This window comes from Apteryx mantelli, chromosome 1, assembly GCF_036417845.1.
Source record: "Apteryx mantelli isolate bAptMan1 chromosome 1, bAptMan1.hap1, whole genome shotgun sequence".
NCBI lineage: Eukaryota > Metazoa > Chordata > Aves > Apterygiformes > Apterygidae > Apteryx > Apteryx mantelli.
The window spans coordinates 60,105,605-60,132,786 of record NC_089978.1 but is presented as its reverse complement, the minus strand read 5'-3'; the positions used below and the strand labels follow the sequence as shown (position 1 = coordinate 60,132,786).

The 27,182-nt window shown below is 35.0% G+C and overlaps 1 protein-coding gene across 1 annotated transcript in view; it reads left to right on the top strand.

Moving 5' to 3' along the window:
• Positions 1 to 27,182, top strand: part of STK24 (serine/threonine kinase 24) — a 64,443-nt gene that overhangs the window by 32,373 nt on the left and 4,888 nt on the right. The window contains exons 3-10 of the mRNA XM_067293567.1: positions 9,432 to 9,488; positions 13,324 to 13,432; positions 13,550 to 13,707; positions 17,506 to 17,691; positions 18,766 to 18,911; positions 21,130 to 21,253; positions 22,172 to 22,240; positions 24,165 to 24,301. Of these exons, the coding sequence (XP_067149668.1) occupies positions 9,432 to 9,488; positions 13,324 to 13,432; positions 13,550 to 13,707; positions 17,506 to 17,691; positions 18,766 to 18,911; positions 21,130 to 21,253; positions 22,172 to 22,240; positions 24,165 to 24,301 (986 nt within the window). The remainder of the gene's footprint in view (positions 1 to 9,431; positions 9,489 to 13,323; positions 13,433 to 13,549; positions 13,708 to 17,505; positions 17,692 to 18,765; positions 18,912 to 21,129; positions 21,254 to 22,171; positions 22,241 to 24,164; positions 24,302 to 27,182) is intronic.

The following is a 27,182-nucleotide window of genomic DNA, read 5'->3' as shown; positions in this document are numbered from 1 at the left end:
GCCTTGTTTTTTCCTTTGTAACATGAGTATATTATTTATTAGTTTGATTTTTTTTTTTCTAACCTAAAAAAGAGCTTTCTATGTCAAGTACTTTTAATAATGGCCATCTAGCTAACTTTCTTATTGAGCTCTACCATATAAATATAAAGGATCTATAGATTGAAACCTGAATAGATTAAGGTAGTAAGGAGGAGGGTTGTCCGATAAACATGCCACCTAATTCTTTTCCAAAGCTATGTGAGTGTAGACTTATCTGTGGATGTTTTCAACAACTTACAGAGCCTCCAGATCTCACTTTAAAAAATGGTTAAAGGTCCTTGCTGTGTTGATTAAATTAGCTTGGTTTTTGCTTGTCTGTTTTCAGTAGTTGTTGTTCTTTTTTTTTTGAATGCTGAGACTCATGTTACAGTAGTCAGCTTTCATAATTTCATTGGAAAACTTTATTTTTTTATCTTGCATCTAAATTTCATATGTACGTTTATTGTTCAAGAATTTTGATTTATTTTTTTTTCTTAATACATAATCTTTCCAAGAGATACTTTATGTCTATGCCTCTTCTTCCGGTTTTCAAAAAAGCAAAACAAATATTCAAATTCAAAGAAGGAAATGTTCACAGAACTGTGAATCTCTTTCAGGGAATTGTTCCAGTAGTTATTCTTATCTCTGCAAGGTATTACTGAATGTGCCAAACAAGCAGGAGCACACTAAAGCTGATGTAATCTTGTCAGGTTCATTCTGTTTCTGTAAAACAAGCTAAAGAGAATCACAGGCATATTTTATTTTTGATAATGGGTTGACCTGCTTCTGTGAGCAGGTGAGAAGGAAATCAAGGCACTTTTTATTTACTTCATTTGAGCAGCTTTCTAGTATCAGTAAAAGGCTTTTAAAATACTTTATTTTATGCATACTTTTCTAGGAATTCAGCAAAGAAAGAGTTGGGAATTTAAAGTCTGCTTACTAGTCTCTAATGAAATATCTGTGATGGACATGCATTCTTGTAAAATGGGAGAGCTAGCTATATGTGGGAAGTGTTATGTTATTTGGAGGCTCTGGAATTCATGAAATACTTGGAGAATTCCTTTTGATGGTAAATCTAGTTATTGCTTTGTAAATTTTTCCTGGGGGGAACTATTCAAAGTATGTTCTTTCTCTTTGAAGCCTTTCAAATTGATAGTAAAATTCATTTTCTTGGTTTAAGAAGCAAATAAGTCTGAACTGCAGTCTTTAATAGTCTGCCAGATGTTCTGCTTCAACATGGCTAAATTTTTGCTCATACCTTCTTGATGAGTAGATTATCTGAATCTGTATTTCTTAACATCTGCTTTTGCTCTTTTTATATTCCAAAACTCACAGCAGGATATTAATGTCCAAGGTTAAAGTTAGCTAATTTATTACAGCTGTTAATGTTTCAGTTATTCCTCACCTTTCTAGGAACCTTGGACTTGAAGATCCTGCTCTAAAACATGGACCATCAGTTGCGACAGGAAGGAGGAGGGAGGACTTATCTGTGGTGGCTAAGGCAACCTGGATGGTTATAGCCTTGTTCTCTCATTAAATAGTTCTCTTGTTCTTGGAAGCCAACAGTTGGCTTTCCGTGCCATCTGACCTTCACAAAACCTTTCCATCTTTAGGAAATACTATAGATTTTTTTTTTAAATGAAATCTGTAATGACTTTAACAAATAGCTTCCCTCTTTATAAACTGATACACCAGCCTATACAAGTTTATATTGTAGTAGTAGGTGGAAATAGATGGAAGCAATTAACAAGATGAATAGCTTGTCAAGAAAAAATTTCAGTGACGGATTAACTGAATGATGAAGCTTAATATGTCTCCTAGGAAGGGCTGGAATGACAGGAGCATTCTTTTTTTGTAATGAGGCTGAAGAACTTTTTGTTGGTCAGATATGCAAGAAAAAATAGTAGTACTTACTGTGATTGTCTTTAAAAGCACAATGCTGCTTTATCGTTTAGAGGCAGAAAACTATACTGTCTTAGAAAAGTAGCACTTTTGAATTGGCACTGAAAGATTTTGTCTGGTTTATCTTCTGTGAAGACCATTCCAAAAGCTTATAAAAACGTTATAGTCATTCTTTGATGATTGACAGATAGTCATAGGAGCTAGATATGGAGTGTTAGAATCGGTTTGCCCGTTTGTAATGGGAAGAGCTTGATTATTTAGTACCTATGCTAACAGAATTGCTGTTTAAATTTGGGAGAAACTACAATGTAAATAACTTATTGAGTGATCAGTAATTTTATCCTGTTGCACCCCTTTAATCTGTCAAAAGAGTTATTAAATGACATTGAGCAATGTAACTGGCATCTGAATAGGCTGTTTGAAGTTCATGGGACATTGCTTACCTTCCCTGTCCAAGGATTGTATAGTGGAAAGAATGGCACGAAAGCAGATGGAGGTATGCTATTCATTTTGCACTTTTAACATAAGGCAGCTCTGGTTTTAGCTTGGATTAGATTTTAAATTGAACCAGTAATATGTATGTGTAATATTTATAACTAGACAAGAAGTGACAAGAATTAAGGTCGTGAGATAGAGCAGCATGTGTTCATTGTTGAAAATACATATTTGCTGAATACACTGATATCTACCCTGTACTGTTAATCAGAGAACTTTTGTCAAATGACATCTGCTCTCATACTGATCTATGGATCTAGAAGTTGAATAGTCCACTAACAACTCGAAAGTTTGCAAATCCTGTGAGTTTCAGGATCTAATGTCAGTATGTCAAATCAAGGGTGCCTTCTCTCTAATAGCTTAAAACACTAGTTTTCTTGTATGTCTTGGAGTACTTAAAATATTTTATAAAATAAGCTCTTGAGGAAAGACCATTTAAAATATTATCAGTGTAGTTCTGGAGATCTTGATACTTCTTGATGCTTGTTTTCAGGTTTGAGAGGGTTGGCAACATTTAGGGTTGTTCTGAAATGGTTTGGGCTTGTCTAAGCGAAGCAAATGCCACAAATAGTCACAAAGGCAAGTGCCATTTCCTGTCACTGTCTCAATGCATCATTTATGGCATCCTACAAAATATATATTTTTTCTGATTGATCACTGTATCTTCTATCTGCGTATAAGTTCACATATGTCCATGTGAGTGAACAGATAATGACAAGGACCCAAATGCTAGCAGTATCCTTTCTTTTGTCCTGTACAAGAAGACAACCTCTAGTAATGCAGCTACATGTTTAGAGGAGATTGCTACTGAGTAAAGAATAGTTGACTGAAGTCAAACTTGATGATTGTGAGAAAAGGAAAGCATTTTGAAGAATTCAGATATATATGAGCGATCATATTCCTTAGGATGTATTTCTGTTTGATTAACCCTTTCATCCCCTTTTATAAAGGGTATTGGAATGTCAAATGTTTTCCAATTCATTTTGAAAGGGTGGTTTTGTGCTTCTGACTTGAGCAGACTGCACAGCTTGTTGTTCTAGGGCTGGACCTTGGGAGGGGGAGAGAGCATCTCTGGCATTATGCCATTCTGCCACCTGCTGGCTTTACAGAGCAACACGGACTTCAGACGCATAATAAAAAACACAAGTGTGAAATGTAGCTGTCTCTAAAATCTTTTCTTTGGAAACAGAGAGTCAGTGGGCAAGTGTGCTTAAAGTAGAAGAGGAGAAATTCTTTATCTATGAATCCTGTTTTTGAAGTCAGGGATCTAAGAATCAGTGTCCAAATAGTTGAGAAGGTTCTAGGCAGGTACAGTTGTCAGACTTTCCTGGTGTTTTCATATGTGTAGTTAGCAAAATACGAATCTCTGTGAGGTGCAGTAACAAACTGTAGCAGGAATGAAGTTTAGAGAGTTTATTCTGTTGTGTACAGTGCATGTCTCAAGGTTCTTTTAATCTGGGTTATGTGCTGGATAATCAGTATGAAAATTGATAGTAAATGTGTACCGATATTGAAACGTGGATCTCTCTGATCTGTATCAGTTCAGCATATATATCAGTTAAACTGTGAATTTTTTATTAAACAAAATAGCTATTGAACTCTACTCATAGTCACATACCACACACTGCACAATGTGTCTCAGTTTTGGAACCAGTTTGTTTTTTTAAATTAAGGTTCTGTTGAAGGTATTCTCTACATGTTATGCAATACTTTAGGTTTTTCTACTACTCTGTAGATCGGTTTAAGCTAGTTTTTATTTTGATTAACAAATCCATTATATTATTTCAATTATGTAACTTATAGGTTGTGATTCCTTTTGACCTGTGCTCTTTGACATAAGTTGCAACTGTTCATAAATACAGATTTTCAGTGGAATTTGGAGATAGCTGGTCTCCAGGGGGAAAAAAAAAAAGCCTTGAGTAACAGATTTTTTTTTTTTTTTAATACACATTTAGAAATAGTTTTTATTCTGCTGCTTATTGTGTACCATGAATATCTTTCTCATGATAGATGGGAACTTTGTTTCACTTCAGGCATCATTCAAGTCATATTTACTGTTGTGCTGCTGTTTTCAAACTGCGTTAGCTGACTTCCTTGATTTGGCACTTTCATCTAAATTTTGAAATGCTGTACAGATCACTTGGTGTTATTACTTTTGAGTCCTTGTAGTCCTTCTCCTTTATGGGTCTCTGCAAACCCTCAATCTTTCAAGAAAGGTGATTTAGGCACGTTTTGATTGTTACGTACTGTGGCTTGATTGCTTTAGGTGAATCCTGCCTGTTTAATATCATACTGTCAAGAAATGTGTTCTTCATTTAAAATAAATAAATAAATAAATAAACAAGACATTTCCGAAGATGGACATCTCCATATTTACACACATGTTTTATTAACTTCATAATGATTTATAAAGAAATGTTTTAATCTTGATTACTTCCATTTATATACTACTTCTGTACCGCTCAAATTACTGTTAAAATGGAATTCTGAGATTCCAAAAGAGGTTTTGGTGGATGCGCCTTGATTTTTTTTTTTTTTTTTTTTTTTACATGTTAGGGGAAGTTTTTTACCCACTGTAACTGAATTTTATTTACAACTACTTTCATGATATAATAGTGAACTAATTGAGTACACTTTTTTAGAGATAAAGTTGCTTTTGCCGTGTATATTTTGCCATGCATGTGGTTGCAGAGTTAAAATAGAAGTCCAACTGCAAGAAGACCAAACTAGTTTGGAAAGTCTTTGTAGAAACTCTGCCTTTCAGTAACAGAGCTCCTTTTAGATTCCAAAGCTGTTCCTTTTCCAAGCTTCATGGCATCAAAGAAAAACCCCATGTCCCTACTGTGAAAAAGGAAGTGTTCTATGTGCCTTCATTAATGTGCTCAGTTATGTTTCTAGAGGAGTAGTAATCCTAGATTTGGATTGATGACTCACCATGGCCCCACTGTATTTGGAAGAAACCTCAGTGATCTGTTGTGATTGATGCTGAAAAGAAGAAAACTGGTCTTATTTCCAATCTTAAAACAGAGCACCTGATGGTGATAGTCTCAGTATACAAGTGTAGTTTTTTATTGAAAGTATAGTATGTAAGTGCTGTTTCTGTTTAGTTTACTGAAGATAATTTAGTGCTTTTGGTGTTTCAATCAAAAGGAAAAACGGGGAATACATACAAAAGAATGGGAGAACTACAAGCAAAGACAGCATCTGGGCTGCCTAAAACCCAGAAGTGATAGTAGGTATTGGGGAACGTGAGGAGTGCAAGAGATACTGGCAAGGGAATGAAAGAAGGAGGTGCATTGCTCTGGTGATGCCAAGGTTAGTTGACAGTAGTGCTCTAGATGTCTTGTGCTGTTGCCAAGTGGCGTAAACTAAGTGTATATGGGTTACTGGCTCTAAAAGTGAAATAAGTTTTAGCGAATTGCTTAATAAAATCTCACTAAAAGCATTCCTTTGTATTTTCTTGTTAAGCAATGTATGCAGATTTTAAATAAGAAAACCAAGAAAATCAGTTCCAGCAAGGATTAGTTAGGGTGGTAGTAAGATTCTCTATAATAGTATTTGTATCTGTTCAGATATTTCGCATGAATGATGAAAACTTAATTTTGGTGGGAGGGGGGAGTAGTATTTTTGTGGTGGGAGGAGAGGGGCATTTCAGATCAATTTTAGTTGAATCTAGGGCTATGTATATAAAGATGCTGTAATCATAACATATAGCTATTGCTTTGTTTTGCACAGGGATACAAGTATAGTTGTATAAGTGTTCTAGCTGCATTTCCACACTTTATTGAATTTTAGATTTATTTTAATATGTAATATTACTGAGTTTACTAGATTCCTGACTATTATATTGTAAACTCAGAAATGTGGCCCCAAGCAGTTGCTTGTGAAAGATCCAGGAGGAAAGACTGAGCAAACTTAAAAAAAAAAAAAAAAAAAAAAAAAAAAAAAAAGATGATAAAAAGACTATGAATTGTGATCATATTTTAAATGATATTCTTATATTTTTTGAAGTTATTTTATGTTACTTCCAAATTGTTAATATTCAGCTTGTTTTGAGTATTATCAGATTTGTAATTCAGAAGCTGGAGAATTTGGCTGCTAGTTTTGGGAAGACTTTTTATCTTTTAGGAAATTGAAGTTGTTATTTCTTTAAATCCTTGAGATAATTGAGATGTTAGAAAAGGGAAGATGTATCTCCTCTTGATTTCTTGTTACGTTTTTTGTTGTGTATGTGGATTTTTTTTATTTTTGAGAAGATTAAGGGGTTCAGTTTGCCTTACCATGTTCTTTCCTAACCAGGCATTTCTGTTAAAATAAGTAGTAGTGATGTAGTTGACATGTTTGTGCTTAAGTTATCATTGAATTTTGTAGGTACACAATACTGGAGTATGCAGGGTATTTCACGCTGCTTTGAAAGAGGTTTAAAAGGCTTTCATTGCCTTTTCTTCTTCTTTTTTTGATATATTGATTGCATTGACTGAGCTCAGGAAGATTTCTGAAATGACTCAGAATAAGTCCCCTCTCAAAAGCGTACTTGTTCTGAAACTATTGGGATTGGGGCCTTTAACCAAAAGGTAAAATCTGGGAAACTTTTAGCAATAAAATAACTGTTTTAGGATTATAAGGTATTCTCTTAAGACAAGCAATAATTCTGTGAGTATCTGTGGTGTTTGCAGGGGGTAAGCATTATGAAAGAGCTTTACAAATATTGTAATGTAGACTTTTAAATTTTAAAATTATTTTTTCTGTAAAAGCTGTGTTCTGCTTCTCAAAATATTTTTAACAAGACTGTGTTTGTCAAATATCATTAGTTGACTCCTGAAGAACAAGTATAGAAATAGTTTGATCTGTATATTAAAAATAGTGGGTGATGAAGGAACTCTAGTCTAGGGTCTTACCTGCAAATAGTACAACTTGTGAAAATGGAGATAGGTGGAGGGCTGTGTGTTTTTACTTGCAGAAGATGCATTCTGAGATCAGACAGAGGACAGATGCAGGTGTAATTACAGCTATAACAATGACTAAAAGGCCTAAGTGATTACTAAGGGCTAGAGTTTTCAAATTCTTTAGGTGGTTTTAAAAAAGTTTAAAAAAGTTACATTGTGCAGTCACTCAGTCGCTCACTCTCTCATACGCACGTGCTCATTGTCGCGCATGTGCTTGTTCTCCCGTTCCCTCTCTCCCGTTCCCTCTCTCCCGTTCCCTCTCTCCCGTTCCCTCTCTCCCGTTCCCTCTCTCCCGTTCCCTCTCTCCCCATTTTCATAGGTAAATATTCAGAGAATCTCACCTGCCCTGGCTGTCAGTTACTGTGCTTATTTTTAATTTGCAGGTTAAATTAAATTAATCTTCTTGCTATTTATCTACTCCTTCCTTTATGAGAGATACTTATGTTTTTATGCTTGAATTTTTGTGAGTGGTGCACAGAGTTAAAGCTAATAAACCATAATATAATTTGATAATCATAACAAAATTATATGGTTCATGCAGCAACTTCACTTGAATATCTATCTAGTAGATTTATGGCTTTGCTTTAATTCATGTCTCAAGGGTTCTACTGCAAGGGAAGGGTGGACTTACTGCTTCTCTTAGTGTATTTGGGAATTAGACACTGCAAACAGCAGAAACAAATTATTGGGTCCAATTTCTTTCTTACTGTAGTAGATTATATATATTGTATTATACATTCTGTAATACATCAAGCTTTCCCTTGAAAGTATACTAGCTTAATTTCTTTTAGCTTTTGTATATGTATGGGGAGTGATTGTTTAAATCCTTTGAGGTATTTCAGGGTAATTGTAACTCCTCCCAAACTTTATTTTACTTGGTAAAACTAACAAATTGCTGTAGCCATCTTAAATAATCTTTATTCTTATCTTTCTCATTTGTTTCATCTTTCTTGAACATAGTTGTCCAGAATTCTATATCGTGTATCAGATGAATAAACATCAGCAGAGAAAATTTCCAGTATTCTTCCTTAACTCATAGCTTACCTGTTTCTGATCTATCCTTCAAGAGAATGAAACAACTCAGTGATCTGAACAATCCATTTTAAATGAAATTCAACCTAGACAGGAGTCAGGCTTATTAAAGAAAATATTTTGAGTATTTGTACTAATAAAGATAATAAAATCAAGGCATTTTATATTAATGAGAGGAAATATATTTTATGTAATGTAATTAATATTTGGTGTTCTGAATATCTATATCAGAGTTTTTTAATATAAATGTTTATTCTCTGTTTGCACTGCCTGACCCCTGTCTGTCTTGTTTCCTGTCTCACCAGATACTTTTGCAAAATGTACTAACAACTGTCATAAGATCAGGAAGGTTGGGTAGGTGACTTTTGGGAGTTAATATGCTGGTGAAATCAGACCCTCAGAATACTTGTATGATTCTGGTTCTAGTTATTCTTGTTTCCAGTTCTGAGGCTTTGACCATTGGATTAGATGCTTAAGATGTTCTTTATGTTTTTGGTTTAAAGATGAGGTTTCCTTCTGCTTCATTACTGTTTGGCAGGTATTAAAAAGAATTTTCTGGATTTCTGGATGCTATTTATATTCTGTATTCTGCTGTCTGCATTCTGGATGCTATCTGTATTCTAGTAGTATTAGTATCAGTACACAGAAGAGGTACCATGAACTGAGCTTGAATATGATATTAAGAGTATGCATCAGTTATTTGAAGTAATTAAACTCTAATGTTTGTGCTGTTACCTTCTGATAAATGTGAGGTAGCTTTCCACTTGTTAAATTAAAAGAACAGAATTAAACTTTCTTGAGAACACACAGTTGTGTAAATAGCTTGTGACAGACTAAATTAATTCCTCATCAGATGAGGCTAACAATAATATCATGTCTTAAATCCAAAGGTATTTTGGAGGTGCAGCTAAACATTTGTGGTGTTTCGAAACTGTAGATCCTTTCTTCAGCAAAAAGGATGAAACAAGTCTCATTATAACTTAACGATAAAGAACTGATTGTTTTTTCTTTAATACTGTTTTTTGTTTTGTTTTGCAGGATACAAAGCTATGGATAATAATGGAATATCTTGGTGGAGGCTCTGCCCTTGATCTTGTAAGTAAATTTATTTACTTTAGCCCACATAATTATTTTTCTCTTATTCTGTTATATAATTCCAGAAACTATAATGTGCCATTTGTCTACGATGCTGTTTATTGTAATAATATAAAAAGTTATGGTTTTACAAGGGTAATATTGTTACTTTAAGTGGGAAAGTAATGTAAACAGATGCCTTTAAGAAACAAAAGCTTTCGTTTTAATTGAAATATTCCCAGGAAAAGAGAAAAAGTGTTTGTCAATGTCACAAAAGTGTTATTTTTCCATAAGCCAAGACTGGTTATTTGTTCAGATGGAAGGGAAGTAAGCAACAAAATATTGGAAGCAAGATATAAACACTTTCATCTTAGAACGCTGATCTTCAGTCAACCAGAGAACACTAGAGGCTGAAAATAATTAGTATTTTCTGTCTCTTATTTCTGCTAATGCAGTTACTTCTGGTATATACATTTTAAAACAACACCCTCCATCTTCAGTCCACCCAATTTCTACCCCAAAAAACAAGCCAGAAGTTTTCCTATTTGAATTCTCATTAATGTTTAGATGGAGATAGAGACATGATTTTAGCTGGCATTAAAACAGCTTTCTTTGAAAGATGTTTTTTTGCATGTTTGCATACCATGTGTAAAAAACAAAAAAACAAAAACCAAAAAAAATAGAATCTTGTATATTTAGTGAACCATATCTATTCCGCTTCTCTTCTAGCAAAAGTTTTAGTATCTAATTCTGCAAGATCTGCTTAATAAAACATAGAGGCATATTTCAGAATATTTGAAAGACTAGATTGAGAAATAATTATATCATATGAATTAACAAAATTATTCTCATTTGAATTGTAAATCAAAAGGATATTTATCAGAGCAGGTTACGTTTTCCTTGACTGGATGCTGGCCATTCATTTTGTCCATTTAAAAAAAAGGAAAGGAAAAAATTAAAACCACAATCCATCTTGTATTTATTGTTTTTTTTTTAAATACTATTTTAGGAATAAAAATGCATTTTTTAACTTAGAATTATACTGGCTGAGATTGGAAGTCTTTGTAGCATAGCATGCTGTTTGCGGTTGAGGCAACTAATAAATATCTGAAGAAAGAGTGAAATTAAAAAGGCCTATATGGAGGGATTCTTCAGGTGGCATCCAGAAGAAAGGAGGGTAGTAAATGCTTTTATAAGTGTTCCTGCAGTTGGGCTGCCATGTTTTAATTGTAATTGAGGTAGTTATTTATGAATATATCTGATTATCTTTTTGAACTTACTTATACCTTTAGTTTTCGCATCCTGTAAGGAGGAGTTGCATGGCTATGTCATGGCAGTTAGTGTTCCTAATAAAGATACGCTAAAAAGAAAGTTTACTGATTGTCATGAGATTTTTGTCTGACAGGAGAGCAATTAGGAAATATTTGTTTGCTTTTGTAGCTTTATTATTACTTAATTACTCTTTTTGCTTTGAAAATATGTAAAAGAGGAGAAGTAAGATAGATGGTCTCAAGTTTTTTTAATCTTTTCTTTTAATCACACAACTAAAATTTGTGTGACGACCATATTTTTATTCCTAAATTTGTTGTCTAGCAATAGTACAAAGACTGTGGTCACATCCTGGAATGCTGTTGAAGAAATCTTGCTGCTGCACTGAAATCATAATTAAAGTGTTTAAAAATTAAGCATCTTGCATGTGCTTCATCCATTTTTGAATTCATGTTGTACTGCATATTTTGCCAGTTCTAACATGTACATTATGGTTCTCAACTTGAATCTGGCAGGATTACTGGCATACTTTACCCTATTTCTATACTCTAGGTGAGACTGAAAGGGAACCTGGAATTCCATGCTCTGCATGTATACATGATGTGTTGGCCTGATGTTTTCTGTGCTTAAATATGCATTGGCTTTTTTTTGAAAGTCACATTTCACAAGAGAAAGTACATTTAATATGATTACCTAAATTATTTTTCAGTTTTGAGGTGTAATTTAGCATTTTTACCTTGGCCAAAAACCTGATATTTTCAGTCATAGTCTGTTTTTACTAATTTGCTGCTCACTAATGTGGTACTGGCTAACATCTGACAAAAGAGGTTTTCCTCTATCAGATAGGCTGTCTCATGTTGCCAAATCCTGAACTGACTTTTGCAGCCTGGAAGACACGAAGCCTTGAGAATCTCTCAGTGGATTTCAGGGACTGGCAGTATCATGTGTCTGCCTGTTTGTTGCACTTATAAAACAGAATGTTGCTATATACATAACAGTTTTACTGTTGAAAAATGATTCATTTCTTAATTTTGTCCTGATGATATTGATTCTCTCAAAGCTAAAGAAAAGCAAAAGAAGTTTGTAAGTAAGGCTACAGGGGTAAAATATATTGTCTGCTTTACCCGAAACCTTACATCTGTTCCTATGTATTAGCTGAGGATTTCAGTCCTGAGGATTTTCTGATGTTATCATGCCTGAAATTTTAATCTGATAAGTCAGTGAAGCTTCAAAGGTATAACTTCTTGCTTTGGTATGTATTTCAGTGGCTGCTACTGTGGAATAGACTAGAATATTAAGGAAGCCTCTTTAGGTAGTGACCTTGTCTTTATCTCTTTAGAGTTAGTAGCATACTCACTTTTCAGAATTTACCTCAGATGGAGAGAGCTCTGAGTTCCTCTGTCCCCACTGTCTCTTCTCATAAGAATTAAATTGCTCAGAACCTTTTATTCTAACAATCTGCAGATTTATACCTCCAGTGTTTTGGTTTCATGTGGGGGGGAAAAAAAAACCTTTTGTAGTATGCAATGCTTTTTTTAAGCTAATGGTTTGAGTTGTGTTTCGGGGAGCTTCACAAAATTCCATGAAGTGATAGCATGTGTGATTGATGGGTTGCCTGAAGTGCTTTAGTTTCCTCTTCAGATATTGAGTTTTGGATCTGTATACAGCCTGTAAACTTGCACATCTAAGTTCAAACAATATAAATAATAAGATTACAAAATAGACACTTTTCAAAGGTTGTGCATATATCTAAAGATGTGGCTGCAAAGTCGTAAATTGACACTGTGTCTTTATGGAGCTTTTAACAAACTTTTCAAGGTGTTTTAGATAAATTAAGTATTTTTTGCCTCTTGTTCATCAGACACTTAGTATAGAGCCATGTATTTTCTTTAAAGTATTTTGGGCTGTATCCCATGTTATGAAGTTAGCAAACTGGAAGTTTTGAGGTGTGGCATAGGGAGGGAAATTAGTTTCTAAAATAAATAAAGAGAAACTAACGCAATAGCAACATTTTAAGGTAGGTCTCTCTCCTTAGGCTGAAGACAAGACAAGACGTAATAAGACAAAATAAACTGACCTCTCTCCTGCTGATTAGATGGGAGGAAAATAATTACAATACTGAGCTGTTCAATTTAATTCTCTCTCTCACACTCTCTCACACTGCTCTATAAAAATAGATAAATTTGTATGTGAAAGACTAGGATAGAGAGGAACAAATTGCATGGTAATTTTGCATATCCTTTTTTTTGCCCAGCCAGCAGTCTTAAGTAAGGTTTTAGGAACTTATGAATTCTGTCCAGTTGATTTATTACAATTGGCTGGTAGGTTCAGAAGTTATTAGGTAAGACTGACTAATAGGACATATACTATGATTTCATAAGATTCACCACTTAGCAAGACAGACTTTGACTAAAGACAATTGAAGTGGAATATAATTTTTTTTCATTTTATTTCATGTATTTGATCACAAATACTTGACAAGTTATTTTCTTATTTCTTTGCCATCTTATAACTTTTAAGTTTTATTTGTGTGTGTGTGTGTGTGTGTGTGTGTGTACACATGTATTAATATTTTTGTGTCTCCTAGTTAGAACCTGGCTCACTTGATGAAATCCAGATTGCCACAATATTGAGGGAGATACTCAAAGGACTTGATTACTTGCATTCAGAAAAGAAAATCCACAGAGATATTAAAGGTAAATTGTTTTTTATGTATATCGTAATAGCTTTTAGAATAGCTTGTGCAGTAGAAATGAAGAACCTTGAAGTATCAAAGCTATAAATTTCAGCTGTTTCCTTTTCTTTTATTCTAGCTGCTAATGTATTGCTATCTGAGCAAGGAGAAGTAAAACTAGCAGACTTTGGAGTAGCAGGACAACTAACAGATACACAAATAAAGAGAAATACCTTTGTGGGAACACCATTTTGGATGGCACCTGAAGTAATAAAGCAATCGGCATATGATTCAAAGGTAAGAGACTTTGATATTCAAAGCATTAGCCAAAGTGCCTTTCTTTATTTACTTCATTTACAAATGTTTCTGTTCAAACTTGAATTACACAAGTTGGTCTTCAGAATGCAGCTAATCATCTTTGGCTGGGTCCGGACAGGTGTACGTTTTTATGATGACTAGCAGCTAAAGCTGTTGGCATGGAACGAAGCTCTCCTAATTTGTATCCAAACCTCCAATTTTTTTGCATGCTAAGCCCATCCAGAAGTATTGTGCTCACTTCCTGTGAAGCAGGAAGTATTATGCTGTTGACAGGTATTTCCCTATACCTTCTATCCTGCTCTATGGATGAGTATTTTTGATGGCTGTTTAAAAGTGGGAAAGAGCAAATATATAGCAAAAGTTAATCTGCCTCCACTGTTTTTTTTTTGGGGGGGGGGGAAGTCAGCAGGACTGTTAAGAATATGGATTTGGTTGGTGTGAAAATGTGCCATTTGAAAGTGCTGTCATTCATGATCTGTGGGAAAATGGGCTGCATAGTTCCACGTTCCTCAACCCAATGAGACAGGATGGCCTGTTTCTTTCCACCCTCATCCAAGCAAGGAAGTTGCCAATTCTGTTTGTAGTTTACATCATTTGTGGTATTACTTCCTTCCCTACTTGATATCTTAATGTGTAGAGGTCATTTGAAAGAGCTAGCAGGGCTCTGTCAAGCCTCTAGAAGCTTCAAAGATCCCAAATTCCTGTTGAGTAATGCAGAGTTTTTTGTTTGTTTGGGGCTTTTTTTTTTAGGTTTGGCTTCTGGGAATGACTTTCACTTGAACACACCATGATTCACTTGAACACACCTCAAGTCTTGAATTCTGGCTGCTTCATTCCACAATGTCATGGGAACATAAAAAGTTCTTAAATACTTGATCAGTGCCCTGAAAGGCCAGAGCTCAAAATCTGAATGATCTAGGGATATATATTTGTGTCTGTGAGCCTTTTGGCATTTTGAAAGTGGACGAAGCTGTCTGTACAGGCATAGCTTTACTACTGTTGGGCAACAGCCACTTGATAAGGCTTCTTTATTTTATTTTATCAGGGTCTTATGCATGAGTGAGAAAACAGACATTCAATGCTAACCTGATTTTCTTTCCATAAGCTGGTCATGTTTGAGGAGTGTTAGGCAGGAGTGTCCTTTTTATAGTGTACTTCCAGTGAGGGGCAAGCGGTCCCATCACGTAGTTGCTGTTACCCAGTTTTGTTCCTTCCCCTGTCCAATCCTGTTACTCACCCTCATGCTGATGGGTTTTCTCCAAGGGCCCAAAAGTGCTCTGTTAATACTACCTTTGATGTGGCTTATCTGCTCCTTTCCTTCCTTACTGTGTTGCTGTTCATGCCTCACGCCAACTATTAAGTTGCTTATTGTTCCTTCTCTGCTTGGATTGATATCTTTGCTCATGCTGACTGCTGAAATTGTACAATTGTGCAAGGGTGAGCAAAACCTGAGTTATGACAGAAAACTACTAATATGGCTAAAAGAAGATAGATGCATCTTGAGATCCGATATGGTTAATAATTGTTACAAAGCTTAAGCTCTTTTGTTAATACAGAAGCACTTCTTAACATTATTGGTAGCTAATGGTCTTCCTGACCATGGTCTACACTGTATTGTCAACATAACGCATGAACTGGTTCTGCAAGAAATATTATTCCAATATGTTGATTTCTACTGTAGACATTTTTAGATATTACATTATAATCGTACTTCATCTGAATTCAGATATGCTTCTGAATCCTGCCATCCTGTCAAACACAGATTTAAGAATTGAAGAGACAGACTTTTGAAGAATTTCTGTGCATGAAGTACTTGAAATTTAAAGCTTTTGGTTAAAACAGTATATCTTTATTGTCTTTACATTTTTTTTACAATATATTTAATGTTCATGTTATTGTCTCTCAAGCTTGTATAAAAATAATGAGGGCTTAATGTAAAGTCGTGATTTTGAATATAGTCTTATTTCTTTCCAAAATGTAAATTTTGAAAATGTGAATATAGAGTATCTTTATTTTTTTTTTAAGGTAAAGAAGCAACTGGTTTAATAGATCAAACGTCAATTGGACATACTTTCTGTGTTTTTGAAAAAATGCAGTTTTAATTCAGTATTTGATAAATGCATACATATTTTTCTTTGAAAACTGGTGAAATTAAACAATATCAAACCAAATCCAAATTTATGTTCCCTATATTGTGTTCTCAATATTACATCACTTTTCTGGACTGCTTAGACGTAAATGAGATATGTATTCCTTACCTGCTATGCAAAATCTGCCCATTCCTTTGTTATTTTATTTAGTCCTGTTCCCAAACTGTTTGTTTCTCTAAGATACTCCTATCATTCTTTCTCTGACCATGTGTAATATTTACAAGGTACCATAATTGTGTTTATTGCTTTAAAAATAAACAAGAAATGTAATATTTCACATGGATACTAAAATTTCAGCAGCTTGTATCAGACTTATGTAAATAATTCAGAGCCATGCATTTTAGAACTTAGGATTTCCAGGTGGCTTCTGTGAGAGTAAAATGTTAGCTATAACAGCATTTGCATTTTAATGTGATAAATAGCTAATCTGAAAGGAGTACTTTGTAGCAAAAATTTGGACTTCATTTTTCATTGTCACTTGTAATTCATTTTTGAAGTCACAGTAATCCATTAGGATAATAATAGAGAAAATCTTCTAGCTGCTAAGGAATCAGTAGGGAAAAAATACTGAAATGCCAACATATTGCTAAAATAAAGTTACGTGACATTAAAATTGCCACCTGCTTTTTTCTTTCCCCTGTTTTTTATTTATCTTTCCCCTCACCATTTTTCCCTTTCCCTAAGCCATTTGTTCTCTGACGTAATGTCCTCATAGGATCCTTCCCTTCTTTCTAATTTCTGTTATTCTGTCAGTAATTCTTATTCCTTCCTTCTGTTTTGTTTTCTTTCTTTCTTATCTTTTCTTACCTGTTTTAATTTACCCATATCTAGTTCTCTGTCCTTTCTGCTATGTAACTTGTAATAGAAACACAAATATTTTCTTTTTAAAATCTTTCTTCCTCTTGCACATGGCTTTTTCTTGACTATAAAACCATCAAAGTTGGACTAAATTTTACTCATTAGAATGGGAGAGGAAAGGCTTATGGCAATACCGCAATAAGTTGTGGTTAGCAATGATTTGTCAACTCCTATCTGAACCTGTGGGAATAATTTTTGTTCAAGGCTTGAAACTACAAATCTTAACATGGTAAAATTTACTGATGATAAGGTTGTTTGGATGTACTTAAATATGGTAGATAAAATCCTATTTTATAGCAACTTTACTAATCACTGCTTTAAAAAAAAGACTTGGAACTGTTGTACAGCATTACTCTTAAAAAATTGCTTCAAAATCAATTCTAACTGTGAATGAAATTGTATTGACTTCAGAAAGATTTAAAACTCTAATAAGCAGAACTGCTTTATGAAGTAGAATAAAAACAACTGCTGAACTTTACACACTCTATTATATGTGATTGTATGCTGCGTGAAGAATAATGCCTCAGTGTTTATGAACTACACTTTAACAAGGCTAATTTTAATTCAACAAAATAAACTGAAGACCAGGCACAAATGTTTAAAACAATGCGTTCGAGGAGACACAGAAAAAGGGAGCAGGTAGGTGGAGGATATTAACAAGAATAATTTGCACATGAAAACGATTGGTAAAGGTTAAAAATCTACCTTTACAAGCAACATTGTTTCCTTTCTTTTTCCTACCTAATCTCTAAAGTGTTTTTTGTTACAGGCAGATATCTGGTCATTAGGCATAACAGCCATAGAACTTGCAAAAGGAGAGCCACCTCATTCAGAATTACATCCGATGAAGGTTTTGTTCCTCATCCCTAAGAACAATCCACCAACGCTGGAAGGAAACTTCAGTAAATCTCTCAAAGAATTTGTTGAGGCCTGCTTGAACAAGGACCCGAGCTTTGTGAGTTTCAGCTGTTTGTCATTTTCTAGTAAAGAACTTGACTGGTTTACACAAATTCTCTATGAAAAACTCCTTTGCAAGGGGTTTGGAGGGGAAATCTATCAGTAGTGTATTTGGAGATTAATGAAAGTTAAAACTTGGTATTTGAAGGTGGAAATGCTTTTTCCTTTACTGATAACAATACTATTTATTTAGCATTCTGGTTTTCAAAAATGAAATGGACAAAGCATTTTAAGATACGAAGGCAGAGTGGAACAGGTAAGGAAATAGCCCACCAGTAGATAAACTTGATCAGATATACTTCGTACAACTTACAGATATCTTATCAAGAGATTTAACAAAATCACTTCATTGTGTTACGGTTCTTCTCAAGAGATCTATATATGTGTGTTCTTTTTTAAAGTGCTTTAATAATCAACTGTGTTATTTTAAAAAAAATGCATTTAAGGGTTCAGGTCGTAGGTTTTTGATGTGCCTTTTTTTTTTTTTAACATGCCTGCAAACTTTTGGCTTTTTTTTTGACCTATTCTCTTTAGCTCTTTTTTACTTGAAAAGATTTCTGCTGTGCAGGACTTTAATACAGAAACTGGTCTAAATGGGATTTCTTGTAAACTTTTTTTTTTTTTTGCTATCAGTTTTAATAGCTAGATCAGTAAAGCACTGTACAAAAAATAAAATTACTGGCAGAAAGCTTTTAGAGGCATTAATTCTAATATTGTTCTAATGTAGCCATATGGATGTTTGAAAATTCTATCTCAAGTGATGCCAGAGGCTGCAGTTCAGTTGAACATCAAAGGAAGTTAATATGTTGTTTTGGCACTTTTGAAAAGTTTATCTTTTAGCTTCTGTGTAGGCAAAAGTGCATTTCAGCTTTCCTAGTATGGGGCAACATACTCACCAGCATCTTAACTTTTTTTGTAGATACAAATGGATGTATTTTAAGACATACAGTATCAAGACACAAAAGTCTGTGACAATATTGCTTGGTTTGCTTAATAATCTCTTTATAGTGATACAACTATGAGTCATTTTAACACTTTCAAATACAATTAAAAAAAAATCCTTTCTTTTAAGAGACCGACTGCAAAAGAGCTCTTAAAACACAAATTTATTTTACGAAACGCAAAGAAAACCTCCTACCTGACTGAGCTTATTGATAGGCACAAGAGGTGGAAGTCTGAACAAAGTCACGATGACTCCAGCTCTGATGACTCAGATATGTAAGTTTGATGAATCTGTAAAATATCCTTTGTAAATATAGAAGCTGAGTAGTTTCTTCTGGCACACGTGTTTTTTTACCTGCTTACATTCTGTTATTTATTTACAGCTTTTCATGTAATCAAGTAGCCTTGGTTAAACTAAGGAAATCTTAATTTCAGTGTTGCAAGGGATTTCATGTAAAACGTAGTCACTGAGAATAATTCATCTGGCCCATGCTGTGGTATCCTCTGTGATGTGGGGTCTAGGGTCCCCTGTAAACATAAGGCCAGCTATGCTTCTGTGACCAGAGCAGAAGGTAGGCCTCACCCTGCACAGCCAGGTAGCAGCTGTGCACGTATACTACACTGTGTGCATGTGACCACCTAAGGAGGGGAGTTGTCTGCTCGCTGGCAGGCTGGCCTTCGTTTTGGCCATCTGAGTAAATAGGCAGAAGAATATCCTTGCATATAAGAGAGAGCTGTTGGAATAATGGCTGCGTGATAATGGGGCTTGGGGGCAAAAGGCACATTCCCTGGTTCTCTTTATGACAGGTTTTTTGGCCCAACAAAATGCTGCAGCATGGTAGTCATAAAATATCAAATTATTTATAGAAAAAGGAGTGTTGGAAAGGAAAGAAGTCTGGAAATGTTTACAATTTTTACTTCTATCTCTCTGTCAAATTTAGATGGAACTGCTCAGTAGCTTCAAGAGGAGAGCAAGTTAAAAATGAGTTACAAAGTTAACTCTGGTAGTCTAAAGTAATTTTGAGAATAGGTATTGTCAGTTTGCAGTTTAAACAATGTGACTTTTGAAAATCAAGTGAAGGGAGTGTCACATTTTCTTCATGAGCTGATTGAATTCCTCATTACCATGAAGAAAACACGATTGTTCTCTGTGATTCCAGTCTGTATGCTAATGGCAAGCATCAGGCTGGTTATAATTTCTTGGCCACTATGACAACTGTAGATTGGTCCTACATTATTGATGGCTCAGTTCCTAAGTTCCAGCCCAAAAACCAAGTCTTATTTGAAAGTTATATTACTGGTCCTAAACTGATCTCAAATCAGTCACTAACTCATGAACTTTGAGATTGCGGTTCATCGTTCCTGTGGAATAATGAGACCAGTTTTGATGGCATGGCATAGGAAAGTACTGGAACTAGAATGGTTTCTGAGAGCTTATGAGATGATTTAACATTACGCCTAAGCCTGCTTTCCCCTCCTCTGTTTCCAGAACAGCCCTGGTGTTAAATATGAACAGAGGGTGTGTTGATTTGGCATGCTAATACGATGGAATACTAACTTTCCAAATCAATGATAAATATTTTTCTGTAGGATCAACTTGCTAAAGCTAAGGTATACATGGGAAGTAGACGTTACGTAGAAGTTTACTTCAAACGTAAAGATTGGAGAATTTTATTACACTGGTCTCCCACTTCTTGGCTTGATAGGGCACTATAAATACTTTTTGCACAATGGCCACTAGATGTGCTTTTAATTGGTGGTGTTCTTGAAGATTACTCCTAATGCATAGATTGGAAAGCAATTTATGATGGTGAGAGGAGAAACGTCATGCTGTGACTGTTAGTGTCAGCATAAGTATATGTGTGTTTTTAACTTCACAGGAGTTAAAAGGTTGCTTTTCTTCACTTAAGCCATTCACAAAACAGGAGACAAAAGATGCATTTGTGTTGGTGTATTTTGTTAAATATATGCTGTATCAGTACGTCTTTAGCCAAGTTTTTTGAATCGGGAAGAAATCATTTACCTTGTAAACTGAGGCTGGGGATTGACCAACTTCCTCAAACGTATTCTAAGCTAAGGTCTTAGCTATTTTTCTAGGCGAAGAAGTAGATGAACTCTTTAACTTTCTTTCCCTTCCCTTCCCTAGAAGTTTGAGATCCTCCACTGAAGCCAGTTTTCAGATAGCAAGAATATCCTTGATGTTCCTTGTTTATGAAACTTGGGCAATTGTTTTAGATCTGCAATGCCTATCTTTCTTCTTAATTTAACATTTAGTGAACTACCTTAGTTTGTTTTTTTTTTAATAAAAGCCTTTAATTTTGCAAAAAGATAAATGGCTTTTTTTTCCCCACTTGTCTTGATATTCCTTGGCCTGCAGAATAGAATCTTTATCTTTAGTCTTGAAAGAAAGCTTTATATTCAGTCTGCATATTGAAGAATATTGACAATAAAGTGTGGGTACTAAAACTTTTTTTTTTTTTTTTTAAACCCTAAGTGAGCCAGATGGCCAGGCTTCAGGAGGGAGTGATTCAGGAGACTGGATCTTTACAATCAGAGAAAAAGATCCCAAGAATCTAGAGAATGGAGCAGCCCAGCCTTTGGAATTGCAAAGAAATAAGGTACTTAGTGTTTACTGTATTATGCAAAGATATAATTCTTGCTTTAATAATTTAGTGGGGTCATTCAGCATTGTTCATGAATCTTATTTCATATATCACTTTGAAAGCATTTGAACTGTAAAAGTTTTCAAAACTTTTGCTAAAAATGTACGTCCCACCATTGTCTTACTCAAAAGTTTACATTCTGGGCAAGTTTTTTAGTCTTGAAATTTGAGTAGGCTGTAAATGTGTCCTTTTTTTTTTTTAGTTTGTGAAATGCATACATGCTGTTGCCAGGACAGTGGGGAGAAGGCTATGTTCTGTTTTGTTTTAGTTAACTTTACTATGTACTTTCCTTCTAGCAAATTAATTTAAGCCAGTACAGTACAAAGCTAGACTGGGTTTTTAGGGAAGAGGTTTACTCTTCTTTTAGGAAAAAAAGACTGCAAGGTAGCAAAGAAGAAAATGTGCCCCCCCCCCCCAAAAAAAAAAAAAAAAAAAAAAAGGTGGGGAGGATATTTAGTTGCTGCTCCACCTTATTTTCTGCAGCTTTTGTGTCTGGGACTGGTGGACCTACCCTAGCCGGGAAATTTCTTGATGTGTGTTTTTATCAGGACGGGGGGCACATGAGAGAAGCATTATAGCATATGGGAGGCACCTGGCAAATTTCAGCATCTACACCATTGGGTGCATGCTGAGGAGGATTTGGAGGGGGAGTGATTTTGAACTTGCATGTACTGGAGATGCTAAAGCCTCAAACTTTCATCCAGGTTTTGGATCAGCCTGTTGCAAATGTTTTATGTATTTGTATGTATATAGAAACATATTTTTCATAAAGTATAGTTTGCTGGAACTATTTTTTTCTATAATTAGAAACAGAATGCAATGAAGACACTTTTTTCAGAAATAAAATTGATTAGACTTTTTTTTTCCTTAAAGGGAAAAGATATCCCAAAGAGGCCTCTATCCCAGTGCCTGTCTACAGTTATATCCCCTTTATTTGCAGAGGTAAGTTATTGTGTTAAAAATTAATTAATTCTAGGATATATGTCTCCAAAAAATGGAAAAATAAAATAAAAGATACCCAAGGTTTCTACAACCCATTTGGAACATGATGTGTTAGTCCTCCGTATAGTTCTAGCTGTAGCCTTTACTTTCATGCAAGTTATCTTTTGAAATCTGAGTTTTGCTTCTAACAATACTTATGCATGGTAGTGACATGCATCAACCATGCTAGCCTAAAGCAATGCATATGAAAAATAAAAAGGAGTGTAAATGTTTGGATTGAAGTATTCCTTTTTTTAATGCTATTATATCTGTTTATCATTTTATCTGTTACAAATTTGTAAGTTCTTCAATTCTTCACAACCACATGGCTGCAGACTAGGTCAGCAAGACTGTAACTTTTGAATTTCAGTTTTGAAAACTATATTGTATACCCATTCTATACTATTTTGTGCTTATTTTTCCAAATACTTTATTGAGATCTATTGAAAAAAATCATGTGAAAGGGAAGCCAGATATTTATGAAGATGTGATTATTTAAAAATGTTGATAGAACTCTATTTAAGAAACAAGAATTCCCCTTTCACCCTATCTTTGATGCGAAACATTTTTATTTAAATAATGCTTTCAATCATTGTAACTGTTACAGAAATAAAGGTAGAGAAATTTTCTTCTAGTAAAAGGATGTTGTCCAAATTTTATCCTAATAAATGAAGCCCTACTTCAGAGTATTATCATCAAGTTTTGCCTGCTGCTCAATAAAGGTATTGAGTGCAGTAAAGCAGCTGAACTTATTTAAAGGGGAAGACCTCTGTATTGGGTTATTCAAACTCAATATATTAAGTAGGACTGTTATTCTATGTAAAATGGAGAAATATTTGAAATGGGGATTTTGGCATTTTCCATTGCAGTTCTTAATGTATTACGACTTGCTTGCCTCTCTTTCAGAAAATTCTTTCAATTCCCTGCCTTCCCACCTCCCAAACACTTTTCCGGTTGCTCTGCATCTCCTTTGGGTTTTCCTTCTCCCTTCCCCATGTCATGCATGATACAGGTTGTGCATCCACTGTCTTCCGCAGTCCATCCTCCATTTTTATCCTTCCTTTCTTTTCTATTGTCTTTTCCTCCATACCCTTTATCACATGTCTTCTAAAGATATCTACTCTGTGTTCTTCCTTCTCATGGCATCACTCACTAGTCACTGTCTTATGCTTTGCCTTTCTTGCTTCCTATTCTTATTTTATTACTTTTTTATTGCTGCTTGCTGTCCCCTGTATGTAGCTAGCAGCAGAGGTTACAGGAAAAATTCTTCCTCAAACACTTGCTTGTTGTTTGCTTTCACTCTATGGGAGTGGAGTCTTAGACTGGTGTCCGCTGTCTGGTTCGTACTTTAGACTCCTCTTCTATGCAACTTCTGCTGGATGGCTGCAACTTTCCCAAACTATTCCAAAATTTCATCGCAGGTTTTCCTTTTTCTTATGGGTATATCATGTAGATGCTGATAGGGTGAAAACATTTTCTAATGGTGTTCACCCAAGTGCACCTGCGGCATATATGTATAAGATCTAGATGTGTAAGTGTGTATACTAAAGTGAGCATGTATAAGGAATACATCTTGAAATCTAGCAGCCACAGATAAATAGGACATCTTTCTCAGGATACTTTGTCACAATTTTCTAACATTAGCGCACTGAAAAGGATGTGTTAATGATTGAAATCTTGTAAAGATGAATGACATCCTGATGACTACTGCAAAGACTGACTTAAGGGTGAAAAAAGTCTTCAAGATGTGAGGGTGTACAATGGAAGTCAAATTCTGACATTGTAAACACTAGCAATCACTCCCTAGCAAGATTTTGCATTATATTGTTTATGAAAATATTTATGAATATCTTAGTAATGTATCGCTGTCTTTTTTTTCCTTTAGTTGAAAGAGAAAAGTGAGGTGTGTGGTGGCAACATAGATTCCATAGAAGAATTGCGAAAGGCTATTTATTTAGCTGAAGAGGCTTGTCCAGGCATTGCAGATAACATGGTGTCACATCTTGTGCAGAGGCTTCAGAGGTAATAAAACTATTTCACTGAGGCTTACAGAAAATTGCAGATCCTGTTTTTCATTTATTTGGCTAGTGTTAAATTGAAAGAATTAGTTTCTACTTAGAAGAAAAAGATTTTGTGCTTACAATTTGCACAATTAAAAGTGTTTGCTTAGTAGACAAATATCTAATATCAGCAGTTCTAATTACTAGCTTCAAGTGACAGCTTGTATGTACATTCATACTATTGGTGTACATATTGAGTATCACTTGAGACTTTTCCCTTTGTGTTACCATAGGGGACATTGGCAGCTCTCTCAGCTGGATATATATATTGCAGAGGATGCCCTGCATTACTCTTAATTTCTTCTACCCGCTTTGATAAAATGGAATGTTCTTCTAGTTTGTGTTTCTTTCAGTTGCATAGCAAGCGGTTCCTTGTTCATTAAGAATAGTCTCTATGACCTTTCAGTTGTCCCTCCAGAAACAACTTTTTGAACTACTTCAGAAGGTCAGATTTCATAAGAGATTTATTTACTGCATAGATTAGGAACATATTTTTAATAAATACTCAGTTTGCTCCTCTTTTAAATACTGCACAAGAAAAGATTGGGATAAATTTAAGAATTACTGCTTGAAGAGGCTTTAAATACTTCCTTGAATCCAGGAACCCACAGCTATTGTGAATCAATGCCATCCAAGCTGCATTGCTTGGTAACAGGAAAAAGTTCATGGCAGTAATTTACTGTGTACTGCTGCCTTAAAGTTTTCCCTGAACAAGTGTCTTGCTTATACTGTCTCTAACCACAGCCTAATAAAGTTTAAGAACTCATACCTCCAAAGTTAAAGCAGAGGGTTGCCAGGCTGACACTCTTTCATTCAGTAAAAATCAATGGTGAAAAATCTGCAAGCAGAAAGTCTTCCTTGCTTTCTGGGTTGTTAAGAATGAAGCCCAGTCCGCATCTCTAGTGCTGAAAGGTGACTCTGTGATGCCAGATATCCTGGTTCTCCTTTATTTTATACTGGCAGGTTTGAAAGAGTTTCTGGAGCTTCCATCTGAGCTTCTGTTTTCATTAGACACATGACTCTGTCTTTCATCAGCTCCTGGTTTCAGTGTCAGAGTTTCTATCCATCTGGTACAGGGCCTGCCTGTAATTGGGAACCAGAGGCTTTCAATTCCGCGATCAAAGCTGAAAATGACTTTGTGTGGAGACAGGCTTCCCACTGGGCACTTCTTTGGTGGGTGCTGGAGATGATCTTACCTGTACCTGTCACAACAGCAACAGCAATTTTTGTTCAAGGAAATAGATTTCAGAACTCTGTATATGCCTAATAGCATTATGTTTTTCTTCTCTTATGGTTCTGCCTTCCTTGGACTACTGCTGTGTTTCTCATGCAATCCTGCCATAATTTAGAAATGTTTGAGTAGAATCTTATAAAATGGTTTAAATAGCAGGTGGAAGGAAAAAATGTGCTTTTTTCTATTTAAAGGTGCTTGACTGTCTTTTAATATTTCAAACTGATTTTCCTAAAAAGTATTGTGCATTTTGCCAAGCTTTGATTTTTTTTTTTTAAAGGTAAACAAACCAAGCATTTTCTAATATTTGCGTTAATGATTCTATTTTCATCACAATTCTTGCTTAATCAAGGAGGCTGACAGAGTCTAAGATGATTGTCCTCATTCTGTTGCTTGTTTGTCTTCTGATGAAAGTTGTGCATACGCATAAAATGTATACTGTCCTAATTTTCGGGGAGAAAATTGTAGGTCTGAAGGTGTGATTCCCTTGATTGGGACTCTTGTCTCTGTAATTTTGATTGCATGGTTGTGATAGGTGGTATTAAATTGCATGTGTTGCTGTTCATTTATTGCGTACTTTGCTGAGGGGGGCAAGAAAAGGTCTGACTAAGCTGCTGCTTTGTAAGGGCTGTACATTTGAAAAGGTAGTGTGGGAAGAGGTCGTTCTCTTCACAGGGCAATTTGGAACGCTTAAGACCTTGATGACTATTACTAGCCAGTTTAAGTGCATGTAGATGGTTTTCCCCTGACTGTGATCGTGTGAATGGTTTTTATTTTGCGTTTTAGAATCTAATCTATGCAGTAATCATCATTTCAATATCAAAATTAAAAAACAAAGTCAAACTGGGGGAAAAATAAGAAGGGACTGTTGAGTTTGTTCGCGCTCCCCCGCAAACGTAGGGCTGCTTACTCACAGTTTTGAAACACTATTTTTCTTAAAGAGAAAACAAAAATTTGCCATGCAAAAATGTAATGGTAATACTGGAGAAAAGAGGATGTAATGCCTACATATAGCAGCAGAAGACCCCTTTAATAAATTTTTTGCATGGGACATACTGCCCAGGTGTTTCAGCTAATCTCTCATGTAAATTTGTCTACAGAAATAAGTAAAAACATTTTTATATTTTAGGTGATGTCTCACCTCTCACGTAAACCTCTCCCTCAGAAAAACCCATTCATCAATAGTGTCTACCCATCTTTATTGCTCAGTATTTGGGGGGGGGTGGAGGGGGAAGGGTGGTTGTTAATGGTGGTTGCAAACTTCTGGGAACAGTAAGCATTGTTACAACCTTTTAAATTACCCAATCCATAGCTTTACTCATGTTACTAAACAAAACTAATTGCAGTGTCTGTTAGCTTAAATAACTACTCCCAGAACAGAAAACCATCTGTTCTTCCTTTCTAATTCATCTAGAATTTTTACTTTCCTATATTTGGATAATTAAGTTGACCATGGGTATGTACCTGCTATCAGCAATTTTTAATGCCTTAAAAGCAAACCCCATTCTGGAATGAACAATTATCATATTGTCTGGTAGCATGAACCTGAGTGCTGCTGAAAGGTTGATATATATATTTTTAAAGGCCTTTTGGTTTTGTGTATGTTAAATTT